This window comes from Lactuca virosa, chromosome 8 (genome assembly GCF_052849685.1).
Source record: "Lactuca virosa cultivar CGN04683 chromosome 8, Lactuca_virosa_CGN04683_v6, whole genome shotgun sequence".
NCBI classification, from domain to species: Eukaryota; Viridiplantae; Streptophyta; class Magnoliopsida; order Asterales; family Asteraceae; genus Lactuca; species Lactuca virosa.
Genome location: NC_136433.1, coordinates 163,954,297 through 163,970,819, shown reverse-complemented (window position 1 = coordinate 163,970,819; position 16,523 = coordinate 163,954,297). Strand labels below are relative to the sequence as shown.

The following is a 16,523-nucleotide window of genomic DNA, read 5'->3' as shown; positions in this document are numbered from 1 at the left end:
ACAGGGGCTGATTGGTAACATTTTGGACTTGATTTGTAAAGGGTTTTAGAAGGCAGGGTTAAAAGGGTAAAATATGGACTTATTTTGAAAGAAATGAGGGAAGGGAGGGGCTAAACTTGTCATTATGGGGCAGAGTTTCATGAGTCGGGTATATAACCCCAACATCACCGGGTACCAAACCCTAACCCTAAAAATGATGTCGGCCATCACCCCACTCCCTTTCATCCTCCAGCCGCCAACCTTATGACTCCCACCGACGCCACCATCCTTCCTCCACCACCGCCATGAGAGGCTTCGTCCATCACCCGCCACTTCGCAGACCGGAGCGCCACCACTGTCGCATCTTCCTCAGCAGTTGATGTGTGCTCTGTGTGGGAGTTGTGTCCGCTAGGAAGTCGGGATTAGGCGACCGGAGCTGCCGCCGTTGTTGCTACCGAGCTGTTTTTCGCCACAGGTGTGATCGGGTTAACTGCACGAGCAAAGGACGTGTTCGTGTGTCTCTGTTTGCTTCTCCTACTACTGGGTATATCGTGTATTGTGGGTGTGTTTGATAGCCGACAACCGCGAAGAACCCCCATGGCCGCCGTTCCTGTCATGTCGTTGCCGCCACCAACCACCGTGAAAGGTGGCTGTGGGCGTGTTGTGGTGTTTGTCCCCGTATGTTGTGATGGTTTGAGGCTACAGGAGCGTTGTGTGGCCGGAGATCCGAAGAAAGACCCCACTACCACCACCGTGAGGTGGTGGTTGCCGCTCTCTACTGCCGACTGCCGCCACAAGGTGGTTGTGTGTGTGTGTTAGATTAGTGTGTGTGTGTGTGTGTGTTAATTGAGAGTAGCATTGTAATTGTAATTAGCAAAAGATTAATGAAAAGAAACTCAAACCACCACCGTGAGCCGCCGTTGACCACCAATACCCGAGGTGGTAGTGGGTGGTGCCTGACTAGCGAAACCCTAATGGGCCTAGTGAAACCCTAATGGGCCTAATGAACCCTAATTGATCAAAAGACCTAGCTATTGGGCCTATTGGGCTATGATTGGGTTGGAAACCCTAATTAGGGTTTGGAAAACCCTAATTTTGGGATTATTGGTTTGGACTTATCGGGACCCACATTTTGGACCATTAGAGTGAAGTGATGACTCAAGCCCGATTCCATTGTATGTTTGGACTTAATGGATTAATTCCTTAATGGATTAAGTCCTTAATGTGTTAAGTAGGAACACTTAACCCTAATCGTCATTTTATGTGAAAAACCCTAATTGGGTATGGATGCTTGTTGGGCCACTTATTGGACGAAGTTGTTGTGGGCCTTTGTGGGCCAATTGGGAACACATTTATGGACTAAGGGATATTATTGGGCTTCAGGATAATACCCATTAGAGAGGCTTGGGCCCAATTTGGAAAATTGGGCTATATGTTGGGCCTTGGTTGACAATTGGGCTTTTGGGCCTTCAGGGTGTGAGCTTGGGCCCTGGTTTGAACCAAGCTATGGTAGGGGTAAAATGGTCCAATTACCCCAAGTGTAGATTATGGTTGTGTATTGGAACCCAATTATTAATTGGTTGTCGTTTTGATGATTGACAGTTCGGGAACCTGTCAACCAGCAGCTAGAGTTTATCCGCGGGACTTCAGCAGTGCGAGGTGAGTCTTCTCATCATACTAATGGGTCTAAGGCACCAAGGCGGGCCCATTTTATGATATGTGGTACACTAGCTGTAGTAGAGATATGTGGTATGATAGTTAGCTTTATGTTAGGTTGTATGCAAGTGATTATGTTTTGTTTGCATTAAAGACCATGGGGGAGCCCATGGCACTTGGATGTAAGACGGTGTGGGGGAGCCCATGGATGTTCGGCAGGGAATGACCATGGGGGAGCCCATGGCACTTAGGTGTAAGACCATGTGGGGGAGCCCATGGCATCCTTATGCAGGGATATGTGGTAGAGATAGCTTTATAGCTAATGATATGCGGTAGAGATAGCTTTTATAGCTAATGTTATGTGGTAGAGATAGATTTTATAGCTTATATGATATGTGGCATGTGATAGAGATAACTTGTATAGCTATTATGGTATGCGATATGTGGTAGAGATAGCTTGTACAGCTAATATGATATGTGGTACGTGGTAGAGATAGCTTTAACAGCTAATGTGATTTATGATATGTGGTAGAGATAGCTTTTATAGCTAATATGATATGTGTTATGTGGATTGTGTGTGGGCTATGCTCTGGGGGACTCACTAAGCTTCGTGCTTACGGTTTACAGTTTTGGTTTCAGGTATCATCGATTTGGAAATGAAGGGCTCGGATTGATCGCAGTGCACACACCTATGATTTCCGCAATGAATGATTGTGGGACGAACTCTGATAAATGGTTTACTTAAGGATGATTTGAAATGTTTGAAATAAATGGAATCAATGTTTTAGCTATATTTAAAATGAAATTTTTACCCTTGATTTTTGGGTCGTTACAAGTTGGTATCAGAGCCTTGGTTTGAGAGATTCGGGTATACCTTCGGGTATGCCTGAACTCAAACTGAGGATCTGTAAAGTTTTCAAAAGAAAAAAATGTTTTAAATAAAGAGTTTATAAGCAAGAAAGGGTGCGGTGCATGCAATCAGCCGAGCTCAAGTAAGTTTCCCAGAATACCCACATATGTTGTCTGTTATGACTTGGTTTATGAATTTGTGAATCACATGCTAGTTAGGGCTTGGGAGATGTTTGTATATGTTGTATGAGCAGGTAGACTTGCATGCTAGTGCTGAGTAGTCAGCAATAGATTGGCCTGATATGTGGTGCTTGTAGCCTTGGGATTATTTGATGTCATGCTGGAATGTGAATGATAATTGGTATTTGTAACTGCTATGTGTATGCTTTCAAAACTGTATGAAGGGCTCGGATTGATCGCAGTGCACACACCTATGATTTCCGCAATGAATGATTGTGGGACGAACTCTGATAAATGGTTTACTTAAGGATGATTTGAAATGTTTGAAATAAATGGAATCAATGTTTTAGCTATATTTAAAATGAAATTTTTACCCTTGATTTTTGGGTCGTTACAAGTTGGTATCAGAGCCTTGGTTTGAGAGATTCGGGTATACCTTCGGGTATGCCTGAACTCAAACTGAGGATCTGTAAAGTTTTCAAAAGAAAAAAATGTTTTAAATAAAGAGTTTATAAGCAAGAAAGGGTGCGGTGCATGCAATCAGCCGAGCTCAAGTAAGTTTCCCAGAATACCCACATATGTTGTCTGTTATGACTTGGTTTATGAATTTGTGAATCACATGCTAGTTAGGGCTAGGGAGATGTTTGTATATGTTGTATGAGCAGGTAGACTTGCATGTTAGTGCTGAGTAGTCAGCAATAGATTGGTCTGATATGTGGTGCTTGTAGCCTTGGGATTATTTGATGTCATGCTGGAATGTGAATGATAATTGGTATTTGTAACTGCTATGTGTATGCTTTCAAAATTGTATAAAGTTAGGATCTTATAGCTTTAGAATAATTGATTTGGCCTTATTTCCTGTTCCTTGTCTGGTTGTGGTCTTAGGGTAGAGTCTATTATTCGACAGTCTATAGAATATCATGTGATGTGTATAATTTGCATGCATAAGGCAGCCGGCATTGAGGATGGATGGATGTGGATAGCACGAGTTGTGGTATATGGGTTGAATGTCCTACGATAGTCCTATGGATCGGAGTGCTACTGCATGAATGCTGTTTGCTTTGTGCTTTGTGGAACTCTTGAGTGATGGGAGTCAGCTACTAAGTGGATATGACGATATCCAGGAGGTGGATGGCTGGCATCATGGGGATTTCTTCAGCAGCTGATGGCAAGGCGAGGTTGGGAACCTAGGAAAGCCTAGGATATGCTCCAGTGAGTTTAGTGGGCGGTTCGTTGAGTTTGGGAACCTAGGGGGAGCCTAGGAGTTGCTTTGGTAGGTATTGTGTTGCTGTTTAGCGGATATTTGGTGCACAAGTAGAGTAGGTGACTTAGAGGATTCGGGATGATTCCGGAGGAAAGTATGGATAGGTGTGGAAGGTAGTATTGGGCCCGTACTACTGAAAGCACAGGATCCATACTCGAATCGGGGAAAGTCTTGGAGAATCTAAGAAGCATGGGAAGGAGAGTTCTTAGTTATGATTTGAAAGTGGGGATAGCTTCTATACAGAATGCGGATGAGCACGCAAGGGGAAGGACCAGGGTTTAGTCCCGGCTCCGGTGGAGAGCCAGTTAGCAGAAGGACTGTCGGGATTTTGAGTCCGCCTTGGATCTCTTGTATCAGGCTACAAGGATTGATTGTGCGATCTATTGCACTTTCGAGATTAGAGACTATGTCTTGGGGGTAGTTTGTATCCCGTTTTAGGGCAAAGGTTGCTTCAGCTACTACAGTTCAGCCATGGATGACTGAGCTGGTGAGTGTGCCAGGGTGCGAGACCCTGAGTGATATGATTTCTAGAGCTCGAGAGCAGAGATTGATTTGGGGCGCATTGGGAAAAAGGGACCAGACCAGGTACATACATTGGAGGGTCTCGGGAAGGGACCCAAGAGTTCGTTTCAGTTTTGAGAGGCCAGCAGGGCCGAATTTAGTGCGGTACTTGCGGGAAACTGCACGAGGGAGTTTTCGTTTTGAGGGTTTTACTAAATGTATCTCTGGGTTTGTTGCCCTGCTTGTGTTTGGACTATACATTCAAACATTTTTCATATGCCATTTGCATACCGTAAGTTACGGGGTGGTTAGTGAAAAGAGGTTGCCCTCTTTGCTGGTTTGGAGCGTTCAATGTTATCTGGGTCTAGGGTCGAGATCGGTTCAGGGAAATGATGCGGAAGGTCTACGGATAGGATTGGTGACTCAGCCATTATGCTCGAGTTGGCTTTTGGAAGCACTAGGGGAAGTGGGTTACTGTTGAGGCTTGGCCTGGACATCGGTTATTTGAACTTAAAGATATAGGTGGGGCATCATTTTAAGGCGTCTGAGATTATTAGTCTCGCTGGGATTCGAGAAGTGTTTGACTTATCTTTTGGAGTTGTGTGGTTCTTGGGGTTGGGCCAGTAATAGAGCACTCGCACAGACAAGAAACAGGTTGTCAGCAGTTGGTTATTAAAGAGTAAAAAGGATCGGGAATCCTTCAAATCTCATGTATTGCGAAGACTTAGTCGAAACTAAGTGGGGGAGAATCGCGCATGTATTCAGGATAGGGACAGGTATGAGACCGGGATGGGATTCTCGTACTCATCGAGGGAAAATGGCAGCCCAAGTGGCAATTTGGTTTGAGGGTTGTGCGAGTTTGGAGTTCGGTGAAACTCACCAGCGTGTGAACCGCATCTTCTTGGGGACTTGATAACGGAATTTGGGGAGGCAGGTTGGGACTCCAGTCAGGAATTGATTTCAGTTCGGGTGATCGGTCAAGTGTGTGATTGACTCCGCATGCGTTTTGAATCGATAGATTAGGGGTAAGGTATTGGGATACGGTTGTGTTAGGATGAAAGTGTTGTAAGACTACGGGGGAGCCGAAGCATTCACTAATGGCCGGTTGGTATGGAAGTGTTGTAAGACTACGGGGGAGTCGTAGCATTCACTAATGGTTAGTCAGGATGAAAGTGTTGTAAGACTACGGGGGAGCCGTAGCATTCACTAATGGTCAGTTGGTATGGAAGTGTTGTAAGACTACGGGGGAGCTGTAGCATTCACTCATGGTCAGTAGGGTGAAAGTGTTGTAAGACTACGGGGGAGTCGTAGCATTCACTAGTAGTCAGATAGTGTGGAAAGTGTTGTAAGACTACGGGGGAGCCGTAGCATTCACAACGGCCAGATAGTGTAGGAGATACTGACAAACTGCAGGGTAGCTGTGACATTCACGAATTCGTTCAAGATGACTTCGGCCAGAGTGGGCCAGTTCGCAAGGTTGTGAGTAGATCACAAAATAATTGAATCAGGAAACGGTAGATCGAAGGAAACCGGGTATGATGTAAGACTACAGTTATTCCGGTAGCATTCACCTTTTGCGTTGGATTCAGTGGCGACAGGTTGTCAGCCCAATCATGATCGGATGGATCAAATGGATGGAAGGATCCATGAGTGGTTGTATAGGTAGGGCAGTTATTGTCAGACGAGGTATCCTTTGGGGATCATGTGGGACTGTTGTACATGTGTTTCTGGATCAGTGCTTGGGTAGGTGTCCGGTGGTTCGGGCAGTTGGCAGACAAGTTGGGACCAGGGAGGTCCCGGTTGTTCTTCAGGAAAGCAGTTATGTGGCAGCAATAGGAGTTGGAGTGACTTTAGTGATTTGGGGTCCGTATATGGAGTTGCTTGTTATTCGGTAGCCGCAGTTGACCGGTGATTTTGCTCTTTAAGAAGCCTCAAGGTATTACGGGTGGGAAGTATTCTAGCTAGGCTGGTTCTTGTGGAATCAGTTCGATGATGATTCGATGTGGGCAGTCTGTCAGGGAGACAGACCATCTCGAGACTACGAATCTCAGACGTAGTAGAAGCGACCATGCTGCAAGGAATTTGTTCATCTTTGGGTTTTAGAACCATGTGGGGTCGGTTTGGGTTGCCCTGGGAAGGCTCGGGTGTGCCAAGGATTGTGACCATGTCGCCCAAGTTGTCGGGCATGTAAGGGATGGTAAGGAATGATTTCGAGGACGAATCTAATTTAAGTGGGGGAGAGTTGTAACATTCTGTTTATTTAATAAATAAATAAATAAAAATTGATGAACGAATAGTCTCCCTAAATCTATATTATTTAATGGATTGTTGGTTTTGGGGAGCCGAATGTTATAAATTGGATTATTCGGGGGTTAAAGTGTAAGTTCAGGACTTGTTTCGCAAAGGATTTTAGAAGTCAGGGGGTGTTTGGTATTATTGGGACTTATTATGTAAGGATTTATGGAGACAGGGGCTGATTGGTAACATTTTGGACTTGATTTGTAAAGGGTTTCAGGAGGCAGGGTTAAAAGGGTAAAATATGGACTTATTTTGAAAGAAATGAGGGAAAGGAGGGGCTAAACTTGTCATTATGGGGCAGAGTTTCATGAGTCGGGTATATAACCCCAACATCACCGGGTACCAAACCCTAACCCTAAAAATGATGTCGGCCATCACCCCACTCCCTTTCATCCTCCAGCCGCCAACCTTATGACTCCCACCGACGCCACCATCCTTCCTCCACCACCGCCATGAGAGGCTTCGTCCATCACCCGCCACTTCGCAAACCGGAGCACCACCACTGTCGCATCTTCCTCAGCAGTCGGTGTGTGCTCTGTGTGGGAGTTGTGTCTGGTAGGAAGTCGGGATTAGGCGACCGGAGTTGTCGCCGCTGTTGCTGCCGAGCCGTTGTGCACCACAGGTGTGATCGGGTTAATTGCACGAGCAAAGGATGTGTCCGTGTGTGTGTGTGTGCTTCTCCTACTGTTGCGTATATCGTGTATTGTGGGTGTGTTTGATGGCCGACAACCGCAAAGAACCCCCATGGTCGTCGTTCCTGTCACGTCGTTGCCGCCACCAACCACCGTGAAAGGTGGCTGGGGGCGTGTTGTGGTGTTTGTGCCCATATGTTGTGATGGTTTGAGGCTACAGGAGCGTTGTGTGGACAGAGATCCGAAGAAAGACCTCACGGTGGTGGCTGCCGCTCTCTACCGCCGACTGCCACCACAAGGTGGTTGTGTGTGTGTTAGATTTGTGTATGTGTGTGTGTTAACTGAGAGTAGCATTGTAATTGTAAATAGGAAAAGATTAATGAAAAGAAACTCAATCCACCACCGTGAGCCGCCGTTGACCACCACTACCCGAGGTGGTAGTGGGTGGTGCCCGACTAGCGAAACCCTAATGGGCCTAGTGAAACCCTAATGGGCCTAATGAACCTTAATTGATCAAAAGACCGAGCTATTGGGCCTATTGGGATATGATTGGGTTGGAAACCCTAATTAGGGTTTGGAAAACCCTAATTTTGGGATTATTGGTTTAGACTTATCGGGACCCACATTTTTGACCATTGGAGTGAAGTGATGACTCAAGCCCGATTCCATTGTATGTTTGGACTTAATGGATTAAGTCCTTAATGGGTTAAGTAGGAACACTTAACCCTAATCGTCATTTTATGTGAAAACCCCTAATTGGGTATAGATGGTTGTTGGGCCACTTATTGGACTAAGTTGTTGTGGGCCTTTGTGGGCCAATTCGGAACACATTTATGGACTAAGGGAAATTATTGGGCTTCAGGATAATACCCATTAGAGAGGCTTGGGCCCAATTTGAAAAAACTGGGCCATATGTTGGGCCTTGGTTAACTATTGGGCTTTTGGGCCTTCAGGGTGTGAGCTTGGGCCTTGGTTTGAACCAAGCTAGGGTAGGGTTAAAATGGTCCAATTACCTCAAGTGTAGATTATGGTTGTGTATTGGAACCCAACTATTAATTCGGTGTCGTTTTGATGATTGACAGTTCGGGAACCTGTCAACCAACAGCTAGAGTTTATCCGCGGGACTTCAGCAGTGCGAGGTGAGTATTCTCATCATACCAATGGGTCTAAGGCACCAAGGCCGGCCTATTTTATGATATGTGGTACACTAGTTGTAGTAGAGATATGTGGGATGATAGTTAACTTTACGCTACGTAGTATGCTAGTGATTATGTTATGTTTTCATGAAAGACCATGGGGGGAGCCCATGGCACTTGGATGTAAGACCATGTGGGGGAGCCCATGGATGTCCGGCAGGGAAAGACCATGGGGAGAGCCCATGGCACTTAGGGGTAAGACCATGTGGGGGAGCCCATGGCATCCTTATGCAGGGATATGTGGTAGAGATAGCTTTATAGCTAATGAGATGCGGTAGAGATAGCTTTTATAGCTAATGTTCTGTGGTAGAGATAGCTTTTATAGCTTATATGATATGTGGCATATGATAGAGATAGCTTGTATAGCTAATATGGTATGCGATATGTGATAGAGATAGCTTGTACAGCTAATATGATATGTGGTACGTGGTAGAGATAACTTTAACAGCTAATGTGATTTATGATATGTGGTAAAGATAGCTTTTATAGCTAATATGATATGTGTTATGTGGATTGTGTGTGGGGTATGCTCTGGGGGACTCACTAAGCTTCATGCTTACGGCTTACAGTTTTGGTTTCAGGTATCATCGATTTGGAAATGAATGGCTCGGATTGTTCGCAGTGCACACACACCTATGATTTACGCAATGAATGATTTTGGAACGAACTCTGATAAATGTTTTACTTAAGGATGATTTGAAATGTTTGAAATAAATGGTATCAATGTTTTAGCTATATTAAAAATGAAATTTTTAGCCTTGATTTTTGGGTCGTTACAGAATCACGTATGAATTACATGCAATTCACATGTAAATTACAAATGAATTACATGTGATTCACATGTAAATCATAAATAAATCACATACGAATTACATGTGATTCACATGTAAATTACAAATGAATTACATGTGAATGACATGTGATTCACATGTAAATCACAAGTGAATCACATATGAATTACATGTGATTTACATGTAAATTACAAATGAATTACATGTGATTTACATGTAAACACAAGTGAATCACATATAAATTATATGTGATTCACATGTAAATTACAAATGAATTACATCTGATTCATATGTAAATCACAAGTGAATCACATATGAATTACATGTGATTCACATATAAATCACAAGTGAATCACATATGAATAAAGTCTATTTGGAAACTTGCATTTTGTGTGAGTGTTCTTCGTTAATTATTTTTCTTTTTTTAATTTTATTGTGAATTGCACATTTGAATCATAAAAGATACAATCACATGTGAATATCACATTATACAATCATATGTGAATCTTGCATGATATACACATATGCATTTTTACGAGTGTTCTTGCATTAATCAATTTTTTTTAAATTTCTTGTAGATTTGGAAAATTTTGTGGAAAATATTGAAGATGTGAAAAATGATCAATTGAAGAAAATATGGAAATCTTGACACGAAGACATGAAAACTCTTTGAAATTTTGTTGAATTTTTTGTTTTTTATAATTTATTTCGTATCAAACAAAATACTTGTATTATTGTATTTATAGATTAGTAAATAAAAATGAGTTTTTTTTACATATGAATATTATAGTATAAAAAATATGAATAGATGCACTTGAAAAAATATGCATATATGCACCTAAAACGTCAACTTTTTTGGTTAAAAAATTATGTTTTTTTTTAATATTCTAGTTTTTGTTAAAAGTTTATAGATTTTTAAAAATTTACTATTTTTTAAAAAAAATGCAGATTTTTTAAAAAAATTATTTTTTTTCATTTTTTTTAAATTCATGTTCTATAAAAAATTATAAAAACCTTGCATTTAAAAAAAATCGAAAATTAATATATATTTTATTAAAATCTGAAATTTTGATTTATTATGTTAATTTTGAGACATTTTTATTAATATTTCAATAACACAAAAAAAAACATTAAATGAGATTGTTAAGAAGACGATCATGTCCTTAATGAGTTAATTTTGATCTAACGTTTCACCTTTAGTTTTCGGGTTCTCGAGAAACTATGAGTTCTCAACGAATCTCACCTATATATATATATATATATATATATATATATATATATATATATATATATATATATATATATATATATATATATATATATATATATATATATATAGATCAAATAAGAAGTGAATTATTTGTAGGAAGGTAGGAAGACATATATATGGAAGTTATCCTACAGTTAAATAATGAAATATGACTTCAGCTTTTCCATCTTTGTTCAACTCTTTTACTTTCTCTCTATATAACTTCAGCTTTTCCATATTAGAAACCAGCCGATCAACACAATAATCAACTGAAAAGTATATGTCCCGGATCATTGCTTTAAAATCTTCATTTTCATCATTTGTAGGAAACTGACACGTATTATATCCGCTTGCTGATCTCGGCACCACATCCTTTGTGCATCTTCTTGAAACATATTTTTTAGGGAAATGTTCCACACCCGACATCCTTAATACATAAAAGCAGTGTCTACATAGACACCCAGTTAATTCGAATTGTAAACACGAGCAACTAACAGTGCAATCAGATTTCATGAATGAAACCTGTCAATATTACAAAATAATAATATCAGTTTTTTTAAACCAATACTAGATACAACGGACTAGATTATACATAACTCAAAATCACCAAAATGTTTTACATCTTTGTCGGTATCCTTGATGCTGAATTTAGTAATTCCATCATATTCTTCTACTTTAATTGAGTAGCATGTAAGCATCGATGCCATTATCTCTGTTTGAACTTTAAAGAACACAGTCCGTGTGAATGTTTGAGCTGCCTCCTCTTAAATCAGCAGTTTAGTTATAATTTCAGGATTCGTGTAACGCGAGTCATGATTGTTTTTACGTTGAACAAAACGTTGTGCTTCCATTGCCGTTTCAAAATGACTGACAAACTCAATTAAGTGCAAATCTGCATTTGTCATCAACCCGTAGAAGTAATTCTCACCTTCTGATCTTGATGTCGTTCGCATTAACCCTAATAAGTGGCAATCCTGAAAATAAGCAGGAATCCATTTATCTGGTATTGCAAACATTTCGTTAAACCAATTGTTACTATTTAAATCGTATTCATCCATTATTGATTGCCATTCTATATCAAAGTCGCTTGCACTGATTCGTTCATTCCATATCAGACTGTTTAAACTTTTCAACACCCCCGTCTTCGACATATGTGAACCCAACTGAGAAATCAACAAGTAATCATCATTAGATAAAAATATGTCATTTCAGGTTTACTAACTTAGTAGTTCAAGTTTACCGATTCAACAGAAGTTACTACTGACTGTTACCTCATTTTCAAATGAACTACATTAATACTCACACATACATACGATTCTAATTGGTGATGAATATCTTAGTGATTCAACATGACAAGATCAGTTTTCCAACATATATGAATTTGGTTTTAACTAATTATTCAACTTTCAAAAAAAATTTCCCCTTATTTTACAATTCCACTCTGATAAAATATAATAGATACCAATAATAATGATCCACACAAATAATGCATACAATGTATTATGTGGGTATATTCTTTACCTTGTCGGTGAACTTCTGTGATATGTGCCACATACACAATCGATGCCTACATGATGGTGAGAAAATAGTTGGAATCGCTTGCTTAATAGTCGGGTCTTGATATGTCATCAACACTGTTGGTTCCCGTCCGAAAGTACTTTTAAAAGCCATTAACAACCATTTATATGATTCTATTGACTCACTAGCAAGTAAGCCAGCTGCAAAAGTGGCACATTTTTTGTGATTGTCGATACCGGTAAATGGCACGAAAATCATGAAGTACCTGTACAACAAATAATACGATATGAATTAAACTTGTTATTACTCACTATAAGTTCATATGACACGACCAAACCGAAACATGATAAGTTTTTAATAAGTTAAGCTACTGCATACTTGTTTGTTCGGTAAGTAGCATCGAATACGACAACATCTCCAAATACAGAATAATTACGTTTTGCTTCTTCATCTGCCCAAAATAACCCACATAGCTTCCCCTCACTATCCACACAATATTCAAAAGTAAAGTCGTGTAAATACTCCTTTTTTAGTAAGCTTCTCAATTACCATGTCCGCATCACTCTCACCAATATATGTTATCATATCCCTTTTCAAATTCTTGCATTCAACTTCCGTTGCCCCTACATTGACAAATCCACCTTGTGTTTGCTTCAATATTTTGAATGCTCTAACTGGACCAATATTTATATCTGAAACATCATGTACAAGTTGTTTATGATGATATGTAAGCCTCCTGTTACTTTTCAAAAAAAACAAAATCTTCTGGATTAACTAGTTCATGTGTGTGTTTCTCCTCAAAATATTTGACCACCCAAAGATTTTCATCATTAACCTTCAATCGGATACAAGCTTTACATCGTGTTCGGTGACTTGGCCGATTACGACGATGTTTGCTCCGGTCTTTCAAACTATCAAATGAACGTTTTTTTTCTCTCCCTCCCTATTACATACTATGTACCTACGTGAATAACCATCTCCCTTTTTCGACTGCTGTGTAGTTGCCTTTCGTATTTCAAACCCACTATTGCGTGCATATTCTCTGTAAAACGCCATAGCTTCATCATACGAAGGAAACACTTGCCCTACATATGGTTTCAACTCCACTTCTGGTGTCCAACCTTTTTCCACAAGTTGTAGACATTGAAACCCATCAGACTGAATACTTGTTGGCTGCGATTCAGACATATCTGTAACACATAAAAAGATTTATGTCAGATTCATTTAAAACACAATTAATAAAGATTACCAACTTCAAGCTATCTCCTGATGGGTTTATTGGAAATGTAGTCTAGAAAACAACATAAAATGATGCAGACAACATCTTTAATCTAAAAAATGATTCATTTATAAACTGATTCACATAATTTAAATCTTACGTTATTTGATTTTTATACATATTATATGCGCTGTAAAATCATTGTTTTTATACTTACTGATTCAAGTGATTCAAGTGGTTCAATTCAAGTGCTTCAGTAAAATAATGAAATATGATAAATACGTTACAACTTGCAACAAATAATAACTTTCATTTAAATGATGAATTAAGATAAGATAAATACGTTAAAACTTATCTCTTTGCTATCCCTAATATGATCACATGTCTTTATGTCTTCCATGCCCTAATTTCCGCCCAAAAACGAAGTCGGCATCGGTGATTGATAAAGAAAAATCAATAGTTTAAATGAAAACAATCAAATTGAAGATCATGCTCTACGATATTGAATTTCTACTCGCAGGGTTTATACCAAACTTCAATATTCCTCTACGAATCCGGTTATACACAACCATAATTTTCGCCTAAAAAAATCATTCATATTTGCAAATTGAAAAAGAAGAATCGATGGTTTATTATTGGAGATTGGATACCATTAAATTGGAGATATTTTACTACGGATTTTTCCGTTATGATGGTTTTACAAAGATTGAATGTCTGGTAAAGCTATATAAAGATTGGATGGTCGAAGGCTTCATACCGAAATTCAGCAACCAGATACAATTTCGTGTGGGTTTTGAGCTAGTGTTAGAATTTTTTTGACTAATGGAGTATCCTGGTGAAGCACAACCTCATACAGACTCGATGGGTAAGTACTATTTGATAATCTTATTAGTATTCACTTGTTGTGAACAGGACATCAGTGCTTGACATTATTTATGCAAGTTATATACATTTGTTCTTAATGATAGTAGTGGTTAAGTGTTTAAGTGAATCAGGTGTTTTTTATTACTGTATATGATGTGAATTTAGAGTCCTGGTAATAAAACCTAGGTAGCAAAGTGATTATGTTAGTAGAAATGATTCTGGTTACCAATGCTTATCTGTCAAATGAATCTTGTTAAACATGTTTTTGGTATTAGGGTTGTATAAGTTATATTGATAGATCTTTAACTGATTCAAAATACTGTAACATATATTCATTTTTTTGTCATTAATTTTGCATTAATAATCGTTTAAGTGATTTATTTTTATATATTTGGTTCTAAAGTGATTACATCAGATACTTATTCTCGAAAGTGTCCAAGTGATGATGATGACGATTTTGTAAACCCGCCACCCGTTACAATGCCGATACAAAAGATTGTGAAAAAGCAAACCAGTATAGAAAAGCCAAGAAACATGGAAGATTCATTAAGATGTTTGAATACCAGGTTCCCTCCGGAACACATAACCAAAACCATGGCCTTGCTGAACGAAGATCAACAATCTATTGGATTTGGATCAGCTCTAAATATGCAGTTAGAAAAGCTACCTTGTAGGATATGTTACTGGGTCGTTGACAACTACAACCCAACTAGTAATTCCATTCATGTACAAGACCAAAGACTTTTAGTGACAAGGGAAAGAGTACACAAGATATATGGCATTCCAATGGGTGACATATCAAAGCAAATTCTGAAAATAAGGTTGTCAAACTTTGGAAATCCCAATTTCCAAAAACAATAAAAAGAATACGGCTAACACATGTTATTGACATGATAGTAAAGGATACAAATGCTAGTCCATTTTTTATCATGAATTTTCTTGTGTTGTTTGTATCGGTGATAATTGAGTACTTAACGATGGGGACTGTCAATCAAGGGTTCTTGGAAAATATTCTGTGTGATATGGATATCAAACAACTAGATTGGTGCGGATTTGTTGTATCATGCTTGAAATCAAGCAGAATGATGTGGAAACCCTTGGACGATAAGTGCGTTTACACCGGTCCCATTGTATTTCTTCTGGTAAACAAATTTCCTGAAAATCAAAACATTATTGAAGATGCTTATATATTCTTCATCAACATATTCTTTGCAGTTGTTTTACCTTAATTTTACAAAAGTTGAAGATGACACAATGCAAAGTCCAACTGCTGGAATGATTCACTGGACAACAGACATGTTGAAAAGGAGGGAATTAAAAGAGCTATCTAAAGGAGGTTTCGGAAATGTAACCATATCATTACAACACATGAACATGAACCACACTAAACAAGGTATATTCGAGCATTTTCAAACTATTTTTGTGGTATCAAACAAATAAAATGTACAAAATATTAATTCACAGACGATAATTACAAAACAGAATATGGCGAGGATGATGATGTTGTTGGATCTGAAAGATATTGCATATCTCCTGATGGGTTTATTGGAAATGTAGTTCAAGAAACATCAGAAAATGATGCAGACAACAACTTCTTGAAGGTAAAAAGCATTCTTTTTATAATTATTGATTCACGTGCTTCATTTATAAACTGATTCAAGTTACGATGCCATTTTGTTTGTCAATATAGCATTAAACATGGTAAACATTGTGATTATAGTGCTTCATTTATAAACTGACTCACATAATTTTTATTTTATGTTCTTTAATTTTTAAGCTGATTCACCTAATTAGTGATTCAAGTGCTTCACTTTTTGTGACACTTGTGAAAATTATGCTTTTTAGTGATTCATTATAAAACCAAAATGCATCAAGTGCTTCATCACATTTTGTTTTACTGATGCAAGTGCTTTTTATTGAAAATTATGCCATTTGCTTTACTAATTCAAGTGCTTCACTTTGTGGGATACTTGTGAAAATTATGCTTTGCAGTGATTCATTATAAAACCAAAATGAATCAAGTGCTTCATCACATATGTTTTACTGATTCCAGTTCATATATTGTCACAATACTAATTTTATAACATTCTACTTATGTTATGCTTATTCCTAGGAAATTATGAGGGAAATAAACTTCAACTTCAATGCATATCACAATGCAAAGAGAGCTATAGATAAGTTGTTGATGCGAGGTATAAAGAAGTTTCCCGATTCTGTCGAAATGTGCATGCTAGTAACAAAAATAAACTACGAATTCAATCTGGCATGGCCAGATTTTTCAACTTCCGATGATTCTGATGATGGTACAACTTCCAATGGCACCACCA

General features: G+C 38.9%; 1 protein-coding gene across 1 annotated transcript; it reads right to left on the bottom strand.

The window, feature by feature from the left end:
• Window positions 1-10,739: 10,739 nt before the first annotated feature.
• LOC145131027 (protein FAR1-RELATED SEQUENCE 5-like) lies at window positions 10,740-14,087 on the bottom strand. Its single transcript, XM_079065763.1, has 9 exons — window positions 14,034-14,087; window positions 13,862-13,913; window positions 13,075-13,303; window positions 12,663-12,849; window positions 12,492-12,592; window positions 12,117-12,378; window positions 11,422-11,758; window positions 11,216-11,358; window positions 10,740-11,117 (listed from the first exon to the last, which is right to left on the bottom strand). The coding sequence occupies exons 1-9, from the start codon at window positions 14,085-14,087 to the stop codon at window positions 10,740-10,742; spliced, it is 1,743 nt and encodes a 580-aa protein (XP_078921889.1).
• Window positions 14,088-16,523: the final 2,436 nt, after the last annotated feature.

Coding starts and splice junctions, on each gene's coding strand:
- LOC145131027 (XM_079065763.1), bottom strand. CDS start 14,087: ATGAAGCCTTCGACCATCCAATCTTTATATAGCTTTACCAGACATTCA. Junction 12,850..13,074: donor GGAGATGGTTATTCACGTAG/GTACATAGTATG, acceptor GAAAAGTAACAG/GAGGCTTACATATCATCATA. Junction 11,118..11,215: donor TCAAGGATACCGACAAAGAT/GTAAAACATTTT, acceptor TAATATTGACAG/GTTTCATTCATGAAATCTGA.